We start from the raw sequence: 20,376 nt of genomic DNA, 5'->3' as shown, positions 1-20,376 counted from the left end.
TACCACGAGCAGCTGCAGCAGCAGCACCAGCAGAAGCAGCAGGGGTTGTTGCGTCGGTGGTTGCTGGCGCGTCGCAGTACTGTCGGAGAGGTCTCATGCTGGGACATTGGAAGGGGTCTCCCCGCGTACTCTGGCTCTGGGTACTAGGGAAGGAAGCAGAAGGAGGAGTGTGAGACGTGACATGGAGCAAGCCTGTTTTCTCCTGCTCCGGTGGGTAGGGCTTGAACCGACGGATTCAAGTTACAAGATTCCGACTCAACATCGAGAAGAACCTTCTGGCAGTAAGAGCCGTTCAAAGGTGGAACGGACTCCCTAATCTACTGGGAAGGGTGGTGGGAGCCCCCTTGTAGGGTAAACATGGGGGTAGAATAAGGAGGGGAAGTGCCACTATGCTAGCAGAAATTGTCCTGCTGCCGCAGACACTTAGGTCATATTCACACCATATGTTTAAAGCGCTTTGCGGGAAGCCACAACTGTTTAGAGTGGCTTAAAGTTTAAATACTGCTTTAAATGTATTCTTAGGGCCTATTTGTCATAGGCAGTATGAGCCTAGATGAATCATTGGTTTGACTAGGTGGTAACAGATTCTTGCCAAAACTTCACCAGAGCTGAATAGAATGGTGTGTATGATAGCACTTATATTCCACCCCTGGAGCTTTCTAAACTTACCATTCATGGTAGCACAACTGCTGTTTGATCCAGTGTTTTTGAGGGTGAATTTGTAGCTCACTGCCTGCACATCTGGGCACATGTTACTGCTATTAGAGGGCAAAGGGTTTTCCTTTCTACACTAATGATGGGTTGTGCCCAAATTGGAAATAAATAAATAAATCTGTGGCTGCAGTCACATCACATCCCTTATGTACGTTTGTGTTCCTTCAGTCAGCAGAAGTCAAGAGTTTTTAAAATGCACGCAGGGATAGCCCTTCTGCGGCTTTTCAAAATTTTATTCAGTGCCGAGTATTCCGGAATTCTAATCTTGTGGGAGCACAGGAGATTAGAAGAGGAACTATGTGTCTGAGCTACGACGAACCTGGCTACTGTGATGAAATGTTGTCTGCAGCTAATGTTTGCTGTCATGGGCAGCACTCTGACTCAGGGCCCTCAGCTTGCTCTGCCGCATCTCTCCTCTGAACCGAGCCACAAACTCGCGGCTCGCACCAGTCAGAGGGCAAGTGGTAGAAAACACATGCCTTCCAAACCACATCCACCAACCCCAACCCCCCCCCACTCCACATAGGAAGTGGGAAGATGCTTGTACACATGCCATAAAAATTACTGAGCAGCCATTCCTGTTCTTTCTTTCACAAAAGTCATATTTTTTTAAATGGAAGAAGAAAAAGCTCCCCCTGGTTATACTATTCTGCAGTACTAGCTGAATAATGACGTCATGTGGCAATATGCTAAACATTTCCCCCCCAACCCGAGTCAGTGGCATGAATGCTTCCACTCAAATCAAGTTATGACGTCAAGGTGCTACGTAGCCAATCAGAATTGACTGTGTTCTGATGTCACTCGAGACCGTGTGACCAATTCAGGAAGCGTTGTCTCACTCTTGAATAGTTTTCACCCCCTTTTGATGCAACAAAGGGCTGAAAGAAACCTCTAGGAGGGCAGCACTTCCCAAGGTTGTCAGATTAACCCCAAGCCTGACCTTCCTGTAAGACAAAACCAGCAGCTCACCTGCTTCCCCACTTCATAAACCGCCGGCATGGGCAGTTCTGCTCTGCCGTTCTGGCCCACCGTGGCTGTTTTTTCTGGCCAAGGGCTGGCCACACGTCCCGTTGACACTTGCCCTTCCTAGGGCCCCTGCGGTTTATGGGATGGCACCTGTCGGAAGAGAAAGGCAACGCCCCATCAGTGTCATCACAATGCAGTTTCTTCGCCGAGGGAGTTGAACCTCGCATACCAGAAAAGGAAGTAGCGTATTATCGCTTTTTAGTATCTCAACTTATCTCTAATGCCTGGGGTTTTTTTTAATTTTAAAACCACAACACACACACACACACACACACACACACACACACACATGAACCTCTGAAGCGAAGAGACTGGTGATCCTGCTCATAACATGTAAAGAAGAGAAGAGAAGAGAAGAGAAGAGAAGAGAAGAGAAGAGGAGAGGAGAGGAGAGGAGAGGAGAGGAGAGGAGAGGAGAGGAGAGGAGAGGAGAGGAGTAAAAGAAAAGGTGCTAGCATGTTGCTCATTGGAATGAACATCCTATTCAAAGTCACACTGCTAAACTACATCCTCACATAGATATGCTTCAAATTCCCAATCTACTTCCCAATCCATAAATGACAAACGCCCACTATGTCTGCTCATGAATATAGATCTCCTTAGCTGAATTGGTGGGAAAGAAGGTACATAACACGGTACATTCTGCTTATGTGTCATATCACAAATATTCGTTCCCTAAAGGCCCATCAGTTGGACTATATCCACACTCAACATCATCATCCCCCCCTCCAACAAACAGCCTCTGTTCCTGGGTACACATGGCTTAATCTTTCAGGTGTCTAGACTTGTCCACAGCACCTCTCTTTTAAATTTAAACCTACGATTGGTGCGATGTACCAAAGAAGGCACCTGCATTTCGTCACAGAGGCAGGTAACCTGTGGCACCTCCAGACTTTTGGCCAAGCTGGTTGGGGCGGACAGGAGTTCCTTCAAGTCTTGGTCCTACAGAAGTGTGGGCATGTGAGTGTGGTGGTCCCCCTCCCCACATTTTAGGTTGGAAGGAGGGCACCATGACTAGTTTGGCACACTCCGTGTCTCCATGTCTTTCCTGGAAGAAAAGGAGGCGGGCCATTTCACTGGCTAATGCTCTGCAGGGGAACTTAGGAACGTAGCAAGTTACCTTACACGGAGACAGACCATTCGCCCACCTAGCTCTGCATGATGTAAACCGAGTGGCAGAGTCTCTCCAGGGTATCAGACAAGAGTCCTTGCTAGCTTTGCCTGGAGAGATCGAACCTGCGACTCGCCTCTGCCCAGCCTTGGCCAAGTGGCAGCGGAAGGGAGGGGGCAGGAACCTGGCAAGGCAACTGCGGTTGGCCAAGGCTGTTGGCCAACTCGGTGTACAAGTTTCCCACGCCTGCCTATGCACAAAAAGAAATAAAACCACATCCCTGTCCTCTGCTCCATAAGTGGGGAAGCTCAAAACCTGATGGCAGACCCATGTAAAGCACATTGCAGTAATAGAGCTAGGTAAATGCTCGCAGGCCCGTCATGCACAACACCGGTGCACCTTGAAAAGTGTGGCAGCCTTGCAGCAATGGAAGGGGACTCTTTCCCCTGCAAACATTCTTCACCATCAAATAACTGATGACCTGCCATCTCACCCCTTGCCTTTTCCTGTAAGACCAATTGCAGTCGTTAACAGTCGTCAACAGGTTTACCGCACCTATCAGCCAATCCCCCATTCCCGCCACCCTTCTGAGTAATACCCCTCCCCACCCTCTCACTATATATAAGGGTCTGGTGACTTCTGTTTCAGTGTATCTGAAGAAGTGTGCATGCACACGAAAGCTCATACCAAGAACAAACTTAGTTGGTCTCTAAGGTGCTACTGGAAGGAATTTTTTTATTTTGTTTTGACTACGGCAGACCAACACGGCTACCTACCTGTAACTATAAATGAGGTAGTTGCAATGATGGTCCTCCATACAGAACCTCTTATTATAGGTTACAGGTAGGTAGCCGCGTTGGTCTGCCACAGTCAAAACAAAATAAAAAATAAAAAATTCCTTCCAGTAGCACCTTAGAGACCAACTAAGTTTGTTCTTGGTATGAGTATACCAAGAACAAACTTAGTTGGTCTCTAAGGTGCTACTGGAGGGAATTTATTTATTTATTTTGTTTTCTCTCATTAAAGGGTAATGGGGGGGCAAGAGAGAGAGGGAAAGCAAGAGTATTTAGCTCTCATTTTTCACTGCAGAAAACTACTTGGGGCAGGATGTTTCACTAGCCATTTCAGCTGCCTCCTCCCCAAGAGCACAAATCTGTGGGCCCAAGCACCGACCACGCAACCCGAGCAGCTCTGTGGACCGTTTGCACATCCGACGCCCTCTGCTGCAACTTCGCCGCATGACCTTGCGCCACAGAGAGTGGCGCAATTGCTGGATTGTGCATGCCGGAGCAGAATCTGCGTGGGACTAGGAACCGTGACAGCAGCGGGGCAAGCCCGCCCTTGCGACGGCCGATTAAAAAAAGATAAAGAACGAAAACTCCAAGTGTCTTGCTGCAGCTGCACACCACACAAGACAAGAAGAATCAGTCGGCCACCAGAGAGGCTGGGGTCAATGTTGGTCCCTTTAACTCCTTCCCTGTCTCTGCAAAACTGACAGATGGTGGCTCTACAGTTGCTGATCCAGACTAAAAGGCGTGTCATGCATGAGGTATTTTATAAATATGCCTAAAGTTTTTGAGCAGAGGTCTAAAAATGCAATGTGGGAAAGAAATAGTCAAAACAAAATAAAATAAAAAAAATCCTTCCAGTAGCACCTTAGAGACCAACTAAGTTTGTTCTTGGTATGAGCTTTCGTGTGCATGCACACTTCTTCAGATACCTTGTGAAGATGTTGTTTGTTCTTTGTCTTGTATCTGAAGTATCTGAAGAAGTGTGCATGCACACGAAAGCTCATACCAAGAACAAACTTAGTTGGTCTCTAAGGTGCTACTGGAAGGAATTTTTTATTTTATTTTGTTTTGACTATGGCAGACCAACACGGCTACCTACCTGTAACTGGAAAGAAATAGGTTTGTCTGGAAACGTGAGTTTGTACACCAGTGCCCAATTTGTACACCAGTGCCCAATTTAGCGGAATCATAGAATTGTAGAGTTGGATCGCCATCAAGAAGGCTGGTCGCCGAAGAATTGATGCTTTTGAATTATGGTGCTGGAGGAGACTCTTGAGAGTCCCGTGGACTGCAAGAAGATCAAACCTATCCATTCTCAAAGAAATCAGCCCTGAGTACTCACTAGAAGGACAGATCCTGATGTTGAGGCTCCAGTACTTTGGCCACCTCATGAGAAGAGAAGAATCCCTAGAAAAGACCCTGATGTTGGGAAAGATGGAGGGCACAAGGAGAAGGGGACGACAGAGGATGAGATGGTTGGACAGTGTTCTTGAAGCTACTAACATGAGTTTGGCCAAACTGCGAGAGGCAGTGAAGGATAGGCGTGCCTGGCGTGCTCTGGTCCATGGGGTCACGAAGAGTCGGACACGACTGAACGACTGAACAACAACAACAACAAGAGTTGGAAAGGACCTCCAAGGGTCATCTAGCCCAACCCCCTGCAATGAAGCTTCCTGTGAAGTGTGTAGGCCCTGGCAAGTAAAGCAACATACAGAAAAGCCCTGAATCAGATGTACCTGGGCTACAACTTCCATAATCTCTGACTATTGGCCATGCTGGTTGGGGATGGTGGGAGCTAGAGTCCAGCAGAACCTGGAGGGCCAGAGGTTCTCCAACCTGGATGTAGCACTTGAAATGGGGAACGTGCAGCACTCAAGATGTGGCTAGACTCCATCCCCAATCCCCACAATGGCCATATGGGTAGGGATGACTGGAGGTCGAATCCAGCAACCTCTGGAAGGTCACAAATTCCTCGCCCTAGCCCAAAATGGTCATAAAATCATAGAATCGAAGATTTGGAAGGGACCCTGAGGGTCATCTAGTCCAACCCCCTACAATACATGAATCTCAGCTAAAGCATCCATGGCATATGGCCACCAACCTCTGTTTAAAAAACGTCCCAGGAAGGAGAGAGTCCACCACGTCCCGAGGGAGATTGTTCCACTGTCAGAAAGCTCTTCCTGTTGTTTAATTGTAATCTCCTTTCTTGTAACTTGAAGCCATTGGTTTGAGTCCTAGCCTCTGGAGTAGGAGAAAACCAGCTTGCTCCATCCTCCATGAGAAAGGCCTTGAGATATTTGAAGATGGCTATCCTATCTCCTCTCAGCCTAAACATGCCCAGCTCCCTCAAACGTTCCTCCCACGGCTTGGTTTCCAGACCTTTCATTGTCTTGGTCCCTCTAGCTCAGTCTTACCTACCTCAGAAGGCAGTGGACTCTCCTCCACTAGAAGTTTTTAAGCAGAGGTCGGATGGCCATCTGCCAGGGATTCCTCAGCTGTGGTTCCTGCATTGCAGGGGGTTGGACTAGATGACCCTCGGGGTCCCTTGCAACTCTACAATTCTTTGATACCCTAACCAAAATCTCCCCCAGCATTTCACTTGGGGCACCTGCTAGCCAATACCTTAGAGTTGGGTACACTAGGCTCTCTATTTGAGATTTTAAGAGACAGGGACATGTCCTGCCGCTGGGCCATGGCCCTGGTATGAACAGCTGGCCTTGGAGTATTTCTCAGCTCTACTGCCTTTGCACATGGGGCGGCTTTCCTCCAAGTTCAATGCTAGCCTTCTTGCCACTGCCTCTCCCTTTCATGCAAACAATCTGTAAAGCAGCCAGAGCCACCGTGACACAGAAACTCCAAAGCTGAGTCTAGACTCTCTTACTTACACAATGCAGCACAGGCTGGGGGCGTCAAACACGGGACCTGCCTGGTGTTCTGCTCCTTCCTCAACATCCTGCCAGTAACCTCAGCACGGAGGGGAGAGCACGGAAGTCAGTCGCCACCTTCATATTTGAAGGTTCTGTCCAGGCCTTGCCAGGACCTCGGAAGGTGGTGGACTCTCCTTCCTTGAAGGTTTTCAAGCAGAGGTTGGGTGGCCATCTGCCAGGGATTCCTGAGCTGAAGTTCCTGCATTGCAGGGGTTGGATTGGGTGACCCTCGGGGTCCCTTCCAACTCTACAATTCTATGATCCACCCCCCTCCCCACCAAATCTTTGCCAAGAAATTACAAATTCCCCTGTTGACATTTATTAAGATCAAGCCACTCTTGTCATTTTGCACCACCTGCAGGATGCTCCCCTTGTCTTTGGAAAGTTATTATTGATTTATTAAAGTTATAGCATCCTGCCGTTCCTCCCAAAGGAGCCCAGGGTACTGCATCAAAGACAGCTCACATGCTTTTGTGTTAATGCCCTCCTTATTCCGTAAACTGTTACCGAAGCGGTATCAATAACTTTGATTGGTGGCTAAGGTGCTCAGTTTATACCTATGAATTCCACCACCACCACGCCATCAAAAAATTGTTGTATCCCCACCAAAACATCTCCTCTAGGCACCCCGGCCCTGCAGCCCAGGGCACCAGACAGATGTCTCTTTCACCAAATTTGCACTATGGGTCAATGATACTGGCCCCGCCTTGCAGGGCTGTCGCATGAGATAACAACATTGCCAATGCACTGAAGGGTGCTTGATAAAACTACAACGATGAATGCAAAACAGCTGTTGGCAAAGACAAGACACGCTTCCGCTTTACCCCAAACAAACAGGATGTCAAGATCACCTAACTCAGGCACCTTATGGTAAACCTTATCTATTCATGGCATCAGCTTCTGAGAACAGGGCCGTTTCAGGGGACGAATCTCAGCTGGATGAGAAAACTTCAATGTGCAGAATAAATTGGGGGGGGGGGGGGAGACCCGTGCCACCAAATGTTAGGATAAAAAGGCTTAGCTCGGAATCCTGTTATGCAATTCTGTTAACATCTGCCAAGCTGACGACAAACTCTGTGGATTCCCTCTGCGGCTACGTTAATATCAAAACCAGACACACGCTCCCATGAATCCCAGGTGCTTGCCTCACAGAATATATTAACACCACACAGCGAGAAGCCGGAAACCAGGCCAATTCAGCAAGCACAAGGATGTGAGCTGGGAGAAAATGGGGGGGGGGATTAGCCAGACCACACCCAAAGAAACAGATGATGGCAATTAGAAATCGGAGTGGGATTTGGAAAAAATAAAAAATAAAAGCTAGCAGAGCTGTAAAAGTCTGGAATCATCTCCCTGGAACAGCTGTGGAATAAAGAACCTCAATGCACCCAAGACAGCGATAGGAGCCTTTACGGAGAAAAACTTGCCATTTCTATTCCGACGGTGCCCATTCCAGTTACAACTGCAAGGAAACCCTTGCCAGGACGCAACAGGATTTTTCTGGGATTTTTCCAGCCCTGGAAAATGGAACAACGCTCTGGAACAGCCATTCCTAGCTTGTAGCCAGTGTCATGCTGCGTATGGGCTCTGCCAATGCAGCTTGTGGTTTCTACGTGAAACCTTATTTCCTGCGCTTGTGTTGCCCTGCGAGAAAGCAAAGAGGGGAAGAGAAAGCCCCGAACGATGATGCCTCTGCCTCTTCCGACTTGCCAACAGCTTTCCCAGCCTGTTGCAACCGGCAAGAGCGGCAAGAGGCCACCTGAGATTCTCTGTGTGCCGCTGGCTGTCCAACGCAGGAGGAGGCAAGGACACAAGGGGGAGGAAATGGAGCTGAGAGAAAGACAGGGAGAAGAGGCTGGAGGGAGGGGGGGGAAAGGGGTGGGGAGGATTGCGCAATGGCATCACAGAAACCTGTTGCATGGAGGAAATGCTGAAACTGCAATGGAGGCTGATGCATCTGCATGGGAGAGAGGAACCTCCTGTCCTTCCTGGCCTAACCTGTGCTGACCTTCCCTCAGGTGCAAGACTGACTGATATACTGCTGTGTTGCTAACCTCATTTCCTACCTCCTCCTTTTTCATCCTCACCATGGGAGAGGAGACATTTTTATGTGTCTCTCCTGGTAACATGCATAGCTCAAGGCTACTCCACCTTAGAGAACTTTCCCAACCAACATGCATTTCCTGTAATAAACATGGCTTTCTCACTCTCCTAAATTCAAGAGTAGGTTGCCTCAACCTCGGCCCTCCAGATGTTTTGGGACTACAACTCCCATCATCCCTAGCTAACAGGACCAGTGGTCAGGGATGATGGGAATTGTAGTCTCAAAAAAACATCTGGAGGGCCGAGTTTGCCTATGCCTGCTCAAGAGTCTCTGTGTGATTGCAAAGTGTGCTCCTCCAGCAGGGATTTAAGTTCCAACTTCTGCCAAGCATTTAAACACCAAACACCAACCCCCCAAAGGGAGGATGTTTGTGAAACTGAGATGGGCTGCAGAAAGAGAAGAGAGTCAGTGCTATGGAACACAGAAAAATAAAGGGGGTAAAGAGAGAACGGAAATGAAAAGTACACACTGAACAAAAAAATGGCAGCAAAAACACTTCAGTGTAGTGGTGCAATCCAGTCGAACTAAAGCGTAAAATGCAAGAATGGCTGTTAAGAGTCATTCATTCTCCACTCCTGACTTTTTCCAATCGATGGGCAACCAGTGGCAGAGGCGGGCAGAATTTATTGCGGGCTTGGAGAGGAGATGGACGTCCTGGGACCATGACAGGGAGGGAGACCTAATACTGCCTGCCTGCCTGCCTGCCCACCATTGCCTTGCTGCCTGGGTCAGCAGTCGAGGCAGAAATAAAATACACTTGGCGATCTCCTCCTCCGCAGGTGTTCTAGGGGCTCACTCAGTGCTCTTCCCCTGATCTGCCACTGCTGACTCTGTTCAGTGAAGATTGTGGGGTGGGGAGGGGGGAGACGGAACAGGGGACCTTCTGGATTCAGAATATGTGCACCATGGCTTGAGTGACAGCCTCTTCCCAAGAATAAATGTCTGGAAAGACTGATGTCTTTCTAGGAGGCCCTAGAAGGCTTTACAGAGTTAAGGAGTGCAGACATATGCAACCTTCTGCAATTCATAGAATTGTAGAGTTGGAAGGGACCATGAGGGTCATCTATAGTCCACCTCCCTGCAATGCAGGAATCTTTTGCCCAATGTGGGGCTTGAACCCACGGCCCTGAAATTAAGATGAGCTATCCATCATGAGCCTTCATCCACCCATCTTCCCCACAAGTCTTTACCCAACCCATTCTGGAAGTGGAAGGCATTGGGGAAGATGGAGTGTACAGAGCGATGTGGGAAGGTAGAAACTAGGAAGGAGGGAGCCTCCACTGTTGTTGCCTCGGTTGGAGAAGTGATGCTGCTTTGGTTGGAAAAGCTGCATGTGTCCTGCTGCAAACCAAGACTGGCCCTGCCTACTCCAACCAAAATTTCTACAGTGCATTTGAAGTAGGGATGGGGGCAGAATCTGATTCAGTTTGCACTGGAAGGCGAATCTACCTATTCTGCACTGTCCAATGCATGAACCAAAACACAGGCATCCCTTTGAAATGTTCACTTCTTTGAATATCACAATGCAGTTCTCCACACAAGCAATGTGTACAAAATATGCATATACTAAAGTGTGCATAAAAACACCCATCCCTAACTTGAGGCCAGAACTAGTGATTCATCATAAAACATGGGAGCAGGGTTACTAAACCTGTGTTTGCCTTTGAAGAGAAAAAAAAAGGGGGGGCGGCTGGTCATTTGCAGGGAATAACCAATATGTGTGTGCAGGAAGGCCAGGAAATTAACCATTCCCTCGGTCATTCCTGGTCTTCTGAAACTGGTCCTCACTCTAGCTGAGCTCCAAGACCAGGTTTCCCAGGGAAATGGGGGAAGTTGCTGCAGGGGAAGGGTCAAGCACACGCAACGCAAAACGATTCCACTTCCTTCACCTCCACAGGGCGCTTTAGAGGCAAACGCAGGATTGGGAACTCTACATTTGTTGATGAGCATCTGGTCTCACCGTTTGGGCAACTCGTTCCTGTCATTCAGGAACCTCTCTATGCAACTCTGGGCTTCGTTGGTCAGAGATGAGGCTCGCACGAGCATTTGCACAAATCACCTTTCCCAGAATGCAAACAGAGGGCAAAGAAGCTAGACAGGTTCACTGCATGGCTTTCAACTGAGTTTTTTTTTTATATACACATAGGAATTTATTTAATCTCAACTCTAAATATTCAATACAAATAAGAAACAAATAATGGATTGAACAAGGTCATCCTGTTTGCAAAAAAGGACTTCTGCTTGTGCAGAAGAACTACCCCTCCTGCTCTGCTCCCCCAGGATCTGGGGGCAACATGGAAAGGAGAGGGGAAGCTGCCTTGCAGAAATGTAAGTCCTGGAGCAAATGGGAGGGCTTCGTTCGATACAACCCCAATATCTACATTCATACACATACACCAAGAATATCGTTACTCACGCTAAACTCCAAGAGCCAGGCTGCAAGGCTGCAAGATACAGTGCTTGAGCGTGCAAGCAATTTGGATCCGCTTATGTTGAACACAAGACGACTCCTGGCCACATGCTGCCCCTACTACCAGCATAGAAGGAAGGCTGGAAAGGCTTCAGGGCTGCCTTGCCCCTTGACTTCCCCAGTGCTCACAGGAGGAGGAAGCTGTGCCGGACTTGCACTCAGCAAGCACAGCAGCTCTTTGCTGGAGGAGGGAGCTGTCAGTTGGCGAGGGCTTCTCCCCGCTGATCTCTTTTGGTGGCTAATCTTCCTTCCCAGCTGCTGGGATATCTTACGCCTAATAAACATGCACTGGCAGATGCTTTCAGTGGAAATCCCAAAGGAAGGAGGCGCCGCATGAACATGGAAACAGACGAAGCTGCAGCTTTATCCCAGGTCAATTAGCCCATCTTGCCCCTCAATACGGTTTATTCCAGCCTTTCCCAACCTGGTGCCCTCCAGATATTTTAGAATACAGCTCCTAGCCAGCACATCTGATGCTTGTAGTCTAAAACACCTGGTTAGTTTGGATCTGTAGTGCAGGACACCAGAGGTTGAGGAAAGATGGTTTATTCTGACTGGAAGCGGCCTACGAATATCTCGGGGGAAGGTTTCGCCCAGTCCTGCTGACCAAGTGGTAATCCCAGAAGTGATTTATTAGTGGCCACAAACAGACAAAGTACGAGAGACCCTTGGATGTGATTAATCACATCATCTCTGAAACTTACAACATTGCGCAACCAGTATTTGGGGCTGCAATTCAAGGCGCTGTGGTTTTAAGCAACTTCTAAGGCCGAAAAGACAAGCTGCTTTTGAAGCTCAGCAGTAAGGGCTTGTCTCTTCAGGATCAACGTAAGCAAACAAATGGGGGGGGGGGGAATACCCGGCTTTGAGGGCAGTTAGCAAGTTATTCCCATTATCAGCCGGGTTCCTTTAGTTCAAACCCATTGGCCGCAGTCTGAAAAAGGTAACACGCCTTGGCTCTTCTTTTTGGGTTTTCAGAGAACGGAGAATCTCCAGGTTTTAGAGAGGAGAAAGTGTGAGACAGCGATAGTTGGGAGGAGAAGGGCCTTTGATGAGATTTCTGCATTGTAGGGGGTTGGAGAAGGTGACCCTCGAGGTCCCTTCCAATTCTACAATTCTATGATTACGATTACAAAAAACGGTCGGGCCCTAATTCTGTTCCCTAGGAGTCCCATGGACTGCAAGAAGATCAAACCTATCCATTCTCAAAGAAATCAGCCCTGAGTGCTCACTAGAAGGACAGATCCTGAAGTTGAGGCTCCAGTACTTTGGCCACCTCATGAGAAGAGAAGACTCCCTGGAAAAGACCCTGATGTTGGGAAAGATGGAGGGCACAAGGAGAAGGGGACGACAGAGGATGAGATGGTTGGACAGTGTTCTCGAAGCTACTAACATGAGTTTGGCCAAACTGCGAGAGGCAGTGAAGGATAGGCGTGCCTGGCGTGCTCTGGTCCATGGGGTCACGAAGAGTCGGACACGACTGAACAACAACAACAAAGGAGGCTTCTGAAGGCCACCATCCACTTTCAGTGGGCCGAATGTGGCTTTGCAGATTGCAAGCTCTGCAGACCTGGCCCAGCGAGGGCACACAAAAATCTGCAGAGAGGCAGTGCCCAGCAGCAGAGCAAAGGAGGAAGTTCATTTTGGGTAGCTAAAATACCGGCAGTTTGTCTCAAAACGCCCTTTAAAAAGAGGAAGGAGAGAGAGTGTGTTAATTGCGAAGAGGAACAATCTGAAAATGCGGAAATTTCCCAAGACAACAAAATAAAGACCCGTCTCTTTGCTTTGAAAAGGGGGCGGCTCCCCCTTTTTGTTCTGGGGAACCTGGACTCGTACGCAACAGATTTAACAACAGCGCAGTTCAAGAGTCATTGCCGCCTGGTTTCCAAATTGTGGCTTGGTGATGAGGCAGGCGACTATAGTATATTCCACTGGAATGGCCAAAAGCCACCCAAAAATAAAAATAAAAATTGACAAATTTATTTCCACAAGCTTTCCCTGGAGTGTGACCTAGTGATAGGTTATTGTGTCTTTTGATTATTATTATTATTTGTAAAAAGAGAATTTTGGCATTGTTCGCTGCTTCGGTATTTTACTATTAGGCAGTATATGAATTTGCAAAGAAAAATATATACAAAAATGCCCACATTGCTCAGGCGGTACAGATTCTTAATCTCTGGGTTGTGGGTTTGAGCCCCACAATGGGCAAAAAGATTCCCAGGAAAGTCGCCTCACATCCAGAGACGGCCCAAAACATTTTGGCGACGGCATTTCCAAACAGCATTCACCTCTCCTACCACAAACCTGTGGTAAAAATAAATGTTGGTTAACCAATTGTCAATTTTTTCTATTCTTTCCTGGCCCCACAAGAAACTGCCAGCTGAGCTAGGCCGCCTCTTCTGGCCTAATGCTAGGACCGGGCCCATAGCTGTCAACTTTTCCCTTTTTTAAAGGGAAATTCCCTTATTCCAAATAGGATTCCTCGCAAGAAAAGGGAAAAGTTGACAGCTATGACCGGGCCTAGTTCTCATCTAATTTCCTGGGCATCTTTGCCCACTATGTAGGCTACTTGGGATATTTTCACCGCCTTGAAACCAGAGGCTTAATTCTCACACAGAAAACCACGGGGTTTGAATCCGGCCCAAAGGCCATATTCACACCGTATATTCAAAGCACAATGATGCCACGTTAAACCATCATGGCTTCCCCCAGAGAATCCTGGGAAATGTCTTCTGTTCAGGGTGCTGAGAGTGGCCAGGAAGGCCGCCATTTTCTGCATTCCCTTCTGAAGAGGAGTTGACTATAAAACGACTCTGGGAACTGTAGTCCTGTGAAGGGGAATAGGGGGTTTCCCTGAAAGAACTATACTTCCAAGGATTTTTTTTCCGGGGGGGGGGGGGAGAAGTGTTTACAGCAGTGATGGCCAAACATGGCCCTCCAGCTGTTTTGGGACTACAATTCCTATCATCCCTGACCACTGGTCCTGTTAGCTAGGGATGATGGGAGTTGTAGTCCCAAAACAGCTGTAAGGCCAAGTTTGGCCCTCACTGGTTTACAGTATATGGCACAAAGTTGCGAATGACTTCTGCCCGTGGTGTGGAAATTCCCCTCACTCTCCTTACACACCCATCTGCTGTGGGGATCCCCCCCCCAAAAATATTTGGGAGCAATAATAATAATAATAATAATAATAATAATTTTGTTATTTAATATGCCACCCCCATCCGACTAGGTTGCCCCAGTCGCTCTGGGTGGCTGCAAACAAAATATTAAAACACACAATAAAACATTAACCATTAAAAACTTCCTTCTTGGAGTACATTTGGGAGCGGGGGGGGGGGGGGAACGCGGACGCATATGGTGGAATTTTAGGGGAAGTTTTTATGTGGGTGGAAATCATTCCGCCAGGATGGCAATTCCTGTCAGATCCTGTAACCACCCCGGGTCTTCTTAAAAATAAAAATAAAATAAAAGCAGGCAACGAAAAGGAAACCCCAACACAAAACGATGACTAATCCAAGCGGAAAGGAAACTCGCTTACTGCCTTTAATATACTATTAAGCCAGAGGGATAATTAGAATAAAATAGCTTCAGGAAACTCATGAACTATCATTATTTTTTAATTTGTATACCACCCTATACCAGCGAGTCTCAGGGCGGTTACAACATAAAATCACAATACAGAAACACAAAATACAGAATAATAATAATAATAATTATTATTATTATTATTATTAAACAAACAAACTACTTGGATGTTGAAGTTATGTAGCCGAATCCTGGTCAGAGAATAAAATAAAATACAATTGTAACCTGACAGTATGATGTGTTCTGCCACTACCCCATCTTGAAATAAGAGTTAACGTGAACAGGGAAAGGAAAATAATCTGGAGCAGAAATCCTAAAATGCGAAACGTCGTACTGTATGAATATTTAAATGGAACAGATAAAAGCAGCAGCAGATTAATATGTTCTGGGATATGTTTATGGGCTTAGAAAACAGAAATGGGCAGTGGGGGGGGGAGAGTTGCCAGTTACTGGAAAGAGGGCAATGTGGGGTTCAGACAAAAAGTTCCTGGGGAGAACGTGGCATAACTGGGTGTCTCCCAGTTCACCCACCCACCCACAACGGCTATTGGGAGAGGTGTGAAACCTCTCCGGGTGACCTCAGTGCCAACATGGAGGAAGGAGATGGCAAACTGGGTGGTTGCCTTTGCACCCGAGGAACGCATTGTGGCGAAATGACACCCAAATGCCTCGAGCGCCATCTTTGGCCACAGCCCCGAAGACACCCCCCCCCACAAAAGAGCGAGGTTTGCAATAACACCGCACACAGGAACCGCTTCGTGCAAACAGCTTCCCACGCAGAAGAGGCACCCACACGATTTTGTCTTCCGAGGAGCGGCGGCGGCATGAGCACGGCGCTTCAAAGAGGGTTTATTTCTATGCGCTGACCGAGATGCGGCGCATAAGCTTGAACCGAAGCATCAATATGATAATCCACTTAAACATCTATGCATTTATGATCCCCGAAAGAGGAGGTTGGCGGCCGGCGGTGGGGAGAGAAGCAGAGGTGACAGAAGCAGCTAAAAAGAAGTGAGCGGAACAAAGGCATGGGAGGAAAAAGAGGTGGGGAGGATAGGAAGAGGAAAATGGAAGAGAATGAGCAGAAAGCATTGAGACAAGGACGGGTCACACCAGCGTAAAATAGGATATGAAATATTTTTTCCAGCTCTGAGCACAAATATTCCCGAAACGCCAAGCTTCTGAGTAACCAGAAATTCCCCTAGTTTTGAATACACCGGAACACAAATGTGTATTAAGGGAAATTATCCAGGGATGAACTACAGCATAGCACTGAAGTTTTTAGGATATGTCTTTGACAGACAGACCCCTTAAATGAGGCAGACAGGTAGACATTTATTTGCCCATAGTTCGTAAGAAGTGCCTCCTGCAAGGAAGCTTTTGCAAACAGGAAAAAAAATAAAGCTGGTTCTCCCCCCCCCTCCGGCACCGGACACATGAAGTTGTGGGCAGGTGGTTAAAAACAAAAACAAAAAAAGCCCAAACACTGTGGACAAGTGGATTCTGTTTGCAAAAGCTGCTGGGGCTGGGCAGTTGCAGAGACACCACCCCATTGCGAAAGGCAATCATGCCCAAAGTCAGAAGAAGTCAACCCTGAGAGCATGGTAAAAAAAAAAAAAAAAGTTCCAGGTTAGTACAGGTTCCCTACCTGTTCCGTGGCTGGCAGGATTCCATCTAACCATCCTGAGGTCTCTCCAAGCAGACTGATGTCTACTTGCAGGGCACGGCACAACACAATTTGCAAAAAAGGAAGGGGGGAAAAAGGCAGATAGATTTGAGGGGTGATAGAACAAAAAAAAGGAGGAGGAGAGGGGAAGTGAATGTCTTGTTACTTCACAGGAAAGGGAGTGGCAAAGGAAATGGCATAATCTAATGCAACGCTAAAGCCCTTTTTTGGGAAAGCCCCAGCCAGCAAAGATCTCTTGTGAAGGCTTCCTAGAGACAGGAAAAGCTGGTGGCCACGCAGAGAACGAAGAGAGGAAGCGGTTGAGAAAACGAGAAAGAGTGTGGAGGGGGCACAGAACGGCGGGGTTTGGAACGAGAGAGAGCGTTCCGTGCTACGTTCTCTTGCTGCGCCGCAAAACTCTTCAGCAAAAACATTGCAAAAATAAGCATTTTATTTTTTTATTTTTTGCAGTTATGGAGGGGCTTTAACCTAATCGCCAAAGCTGGTTAAAAATATATATACTGTATTGCAAAAGATCTGGATCTGCTGGCCTAAGCAATGCGGTTGAGCTCTTGGAATCCCAGGTGGCAGCTTATGGCATTTTATCAGCGTTGGCTGACATGCCTGCTTTGAGTGCCACAGGAAGACAGAGACCAGGCTGTTCTCATTCAGACCATGCAACTTCCAGATCTGCCGACTGAGAGGCATTCTATGTGGAGCCTGCCTTTGGGGCGAAATGTCTGGAACTTGTAGCTGGTGCAGAATGAGACAAACGGCTTGCTAAGTGATGTGAACACAGGAAAACAGGGAGCTGCTTATACAGAGTCAGTCCACTGGCCCAGATGGCTCAGCATTGCTGACACTGGCTAGTAGCCTCTCTCCAGTTTTTCAAGGAGGGGACATTTCCAGTTCTATCTGGAAATGCTGGGGGGGAATGAACCAGAAAACCTTCTGCATGCAAAACACTGAAAAACATCCCTTGCTTATGTCTGACCTCTAAATCATGAAACAACTTGGGTCCTAATTATCTGTAGTCCCATTATGAACCTGTCCTCCATTCCAGCCAATGAAACCTTCTGGGGAGGTTCAACTACAGACTCTATCCCAGTGTTTTTCAACCTTTTTTGGGCAAAGGCACACTTGTTTCATGAAAAAAATCACGAGGCACACCACCATTAGAAAATGTTAAAAAATTTAACTCTGTGCCTATATTGACTATATATAAAGTAATTTTTCAATTTTTCCCACAGCACACCAGGCAACATCTCACGGCACACTAGTGTGCTGTGGAACAGTGGTTGAAAAACACTGCTCTATCCAACAAAAAGTCTGGCTTAGCCTCCATGGGGAAAGGGGTCTTCTCCTGGGCAGCCCCCAAGCTCTGGAACTCTCTTCCAATGAAGGTTAGAGTAGTCTCCATGAAGGTGTCTAGTTCTCTTTCCCCCAGAAGGCTTTCATTCACCTGCACTGCATGCCTACCAGTGGGTACCAGGCTACTAGCTAAATGCAAGCCTGCATTATACCACTCACCATCTTGCACAAGATTTCATTTTTCAGAATGGGAATGACAAACTCCAGATGGTGACAGCAGTCACAAAATTAGAAGACGCCTGCTTCTTGGGAGAAAAGCAATGACAAACCTAGACAGCATCTTAAAAAGCAAAGACATCACCTTGCCGACAAAGGTCCGTATAGTTAAAGCTATGGTTTTCCCAGTAGTAATGTACGGAAGTGAGAGCTGGACCATCAAGAAGGCTGATCGCCAAAGAATTGATGCTTTTGAATTATGGTGCTGGAGGAGACTCTTGAGAGTCCCATGGACTGCAAGAAGATCAAACCTATCCATTCTCAAAGAAATCAGCCCGGAGTGCTCACTAGAAGGACAGATCCTGAAGTTGAGGCTCCAGTACTTTGGCCACCTCATGAGAAGAGAAGACTCCCTAGAAAAGACCCTGATGTTGGGAAAGATGGAGGGCACAAGGAGAAGGGGACGACAGAGGATGAGACGGTTGGACAGTGTTCTCGAAGCGACTGGCATGAGTTTGGCCAAACTGCGAGAGGCAGTGGAGGATAGGCGTGCCTGGCGTGCTCTGGTCCATGGGGTCACGAAGAGTCGGACACGACTGAACGACTGAACAACAACAACAACATGTCCCAGCTGCTATCTGAATGTATCTGAAACTGCTTTATGAACTCTTTTCATCTATGTTAATTGTTCAAACTATTTTTTATATATATGCAATGTATGTGGTTTGTATTGTATTGTATTGTGACAACTGCCTTGAGATGCTTCAAAGGAAGGGATTCATAAATGAAATTAAGAATAATTTCAATGCAGCCAAGTGACACAGCAAGGGTACTTCAACAAAAGCGAGTAACACCAAATAGTTTTCTATAAATGTGTTGCTGATTTTAACCTCAATCCAACAGTTTCAGGGCAATTCTGCGAACAGGTTCTTTCAAGTAAGCCCCACCGGGCCCACTCACTTCAGCACAGAATCAAGGCTACACAGCCCCCACAACATTCCAGCAAAACACAGAAAATACTGGCAGACGCTGTGCAGAATGTTTTCCACTAGCAAAAGATACGAGCTCTTACAGTTTGGGGCCATTATGAATGTGTGGCATCCCCTGAGTTGGAGAAGGAGCAAAGAGGTTGAGAGAATTGCTTTATAAATAGTCTTGGCTTTGATTAAATATGAAAATCAGGTGAAACCCACTAACTAATTATACATTTCTACTGCAGCTCTCATTGCCAAATAAGCTATGTCCCTAATGGAATCAAACGACTGCCATGATTTAAAAAAAAAAACCCTTTTTTTGGTTGGTTTTCAAAATGTAAGTTGCTTCAGAACCGGCTTCTCTCTGCTTTCCAAATCACAACTTCTATGTGGCTCCTTTGCTGTCTCTAAAGCCCCTTTGAAATCCAGTTTAAATCCAAACCATTTCCATGCACTGCATACTGCCATCAGCAGGGGTACACAGTATATCCCAACTTGGATTCTGCAGACAGCTTCATGCATGGTATTTCTCTGGCTAGGAGCTACGACAGCCCTGGACAATATGGGACTAGGGTGGAATCTACACGCATATTAAAAACGCTGTGAAAATGCATCAAAAAAGTTTTGAAAAATACATTGAATTCTGCATAGCTCACTGTCGCCATCTAGTGTCACATTTGTATATTGCACTTTACAACACATTTAAAACTTTTTTTGCAGCTGTGTAGCTGCGTCCTTAGGGACGCAGGTGCAGTTGTGGTGTAAACCACTGAGCCTTGGGCTTGCCGATCGGAAGGTCGGTGGTTCAAATCCCCGCAACGTGGTCAGCTACCGTTGTTCGGTTCCAGCTCCTGCCAACCTAGCAGTTCGAAAGCACATCAAAGTGCAAGTAGATAAATAGGTACCGCTCCGGCGGGAAGGTAAACAGCATTTCCGTGCGCTGCTCTGGTTTCGCCAGAAACGGTTTAGTCATGCTGGCCACGTGACCCGGAAAAACTGTCTGCGGACAAACGCCGGCTCCCTCGGCCAGTAAAACGAGATGAGCGCCGCAACCCCAGAGTCGTTCGCGACTGGACTTAACTGTCAGGGGTCCTTTACCTTTAGCTACGTCCTAGGTTATCTTCAGGGATTCCTAACCATGTATACCCCTGCCTGGTCACTTCAATCCCTCCGGAGAGATGCTCTTAAGAGTTGTATGCTCTGGAGCAGGCATAGGCAAACTGGCCCTCCAGATGTTTGGGACTACAATTCCCATCATCCCTACCTGACAGGACCAGTGGTCAGGGATGATGAGAATTATAGTCCCAAACATCTGGAGGGCCAGTTTGCCTATGCCTGCTCTGGAGGTTCATCTTATGTCCAACAAAGCCAGGGATTTTGGTGTGGTAGCACCTGCCCTATGGAATGTGCTTCCAACAAGACAGTATTAAGCTCATCTCTTCTCCCAGGCGTTCACAGAAAAGCGATCCAGTTACCAGTAT

The 20,376-nt window shown here is 47.3% G+C and overlaps 1 protein-coding gene across 3 annotated transcripts in view; it reads right to left on the bottom strand.

The window, feature by feature from the left end:
- Nucleotides 1-20,376, bottom strand: part of RGS19 (regulator of G protein signaling 19) — a 44,400-nt gene that overhangs the window by 8,835 nt on the left and 15,189 nt on the right. The window contains exons 1-3 of one of the 3 annotated variants that reach the window (XM_033153749.1): nucleotides 16,377-16,501; nucleotides 1,684-1,830; nucleotides 4-143 (exon numbers count right to left, since the gene is read on the bottom strand). In XM_033153749.1, coding sequence (XP_033009640.1) covers nucleotides 4-143; nucleotides 1,684-1,713 — 170 coding nt within the window. In that variant the 5' untranslated portion in view covers nucleotides 1,714-1,830; nucleotides 16,377-16,501. Of the gene's footprint in view, nucleotides 1-3; nucleotides 144-1,683; nucleotides 1,831-11,089; nucleotides 11,177-16,376; nucleotides 16,502-20,376 lie in introns of those variants that run through there. The other 2 variants (XM_033153751.1, XM_033153750.1) reach the window with 2 other exon arrangements.

This window comes from Lacerta agilis, chromosome 6 (genome assembly GCF_009819535.1).
Source record: "Lacerta agilis isolate rLacAgi1 chromosome 6, rLacAgi1.pri, whole genome shotgun sequence".
NCBI lineage: Eukaryota > Metazoa > Chordata > Lepidosauria > Squamata > Lacertidae > Lacerta > Lacerta agilis.
Note: the sequence above shows the minus strand (reverse complement) of the source record. Positions and strands in the feature narration are given on the sequence as shown.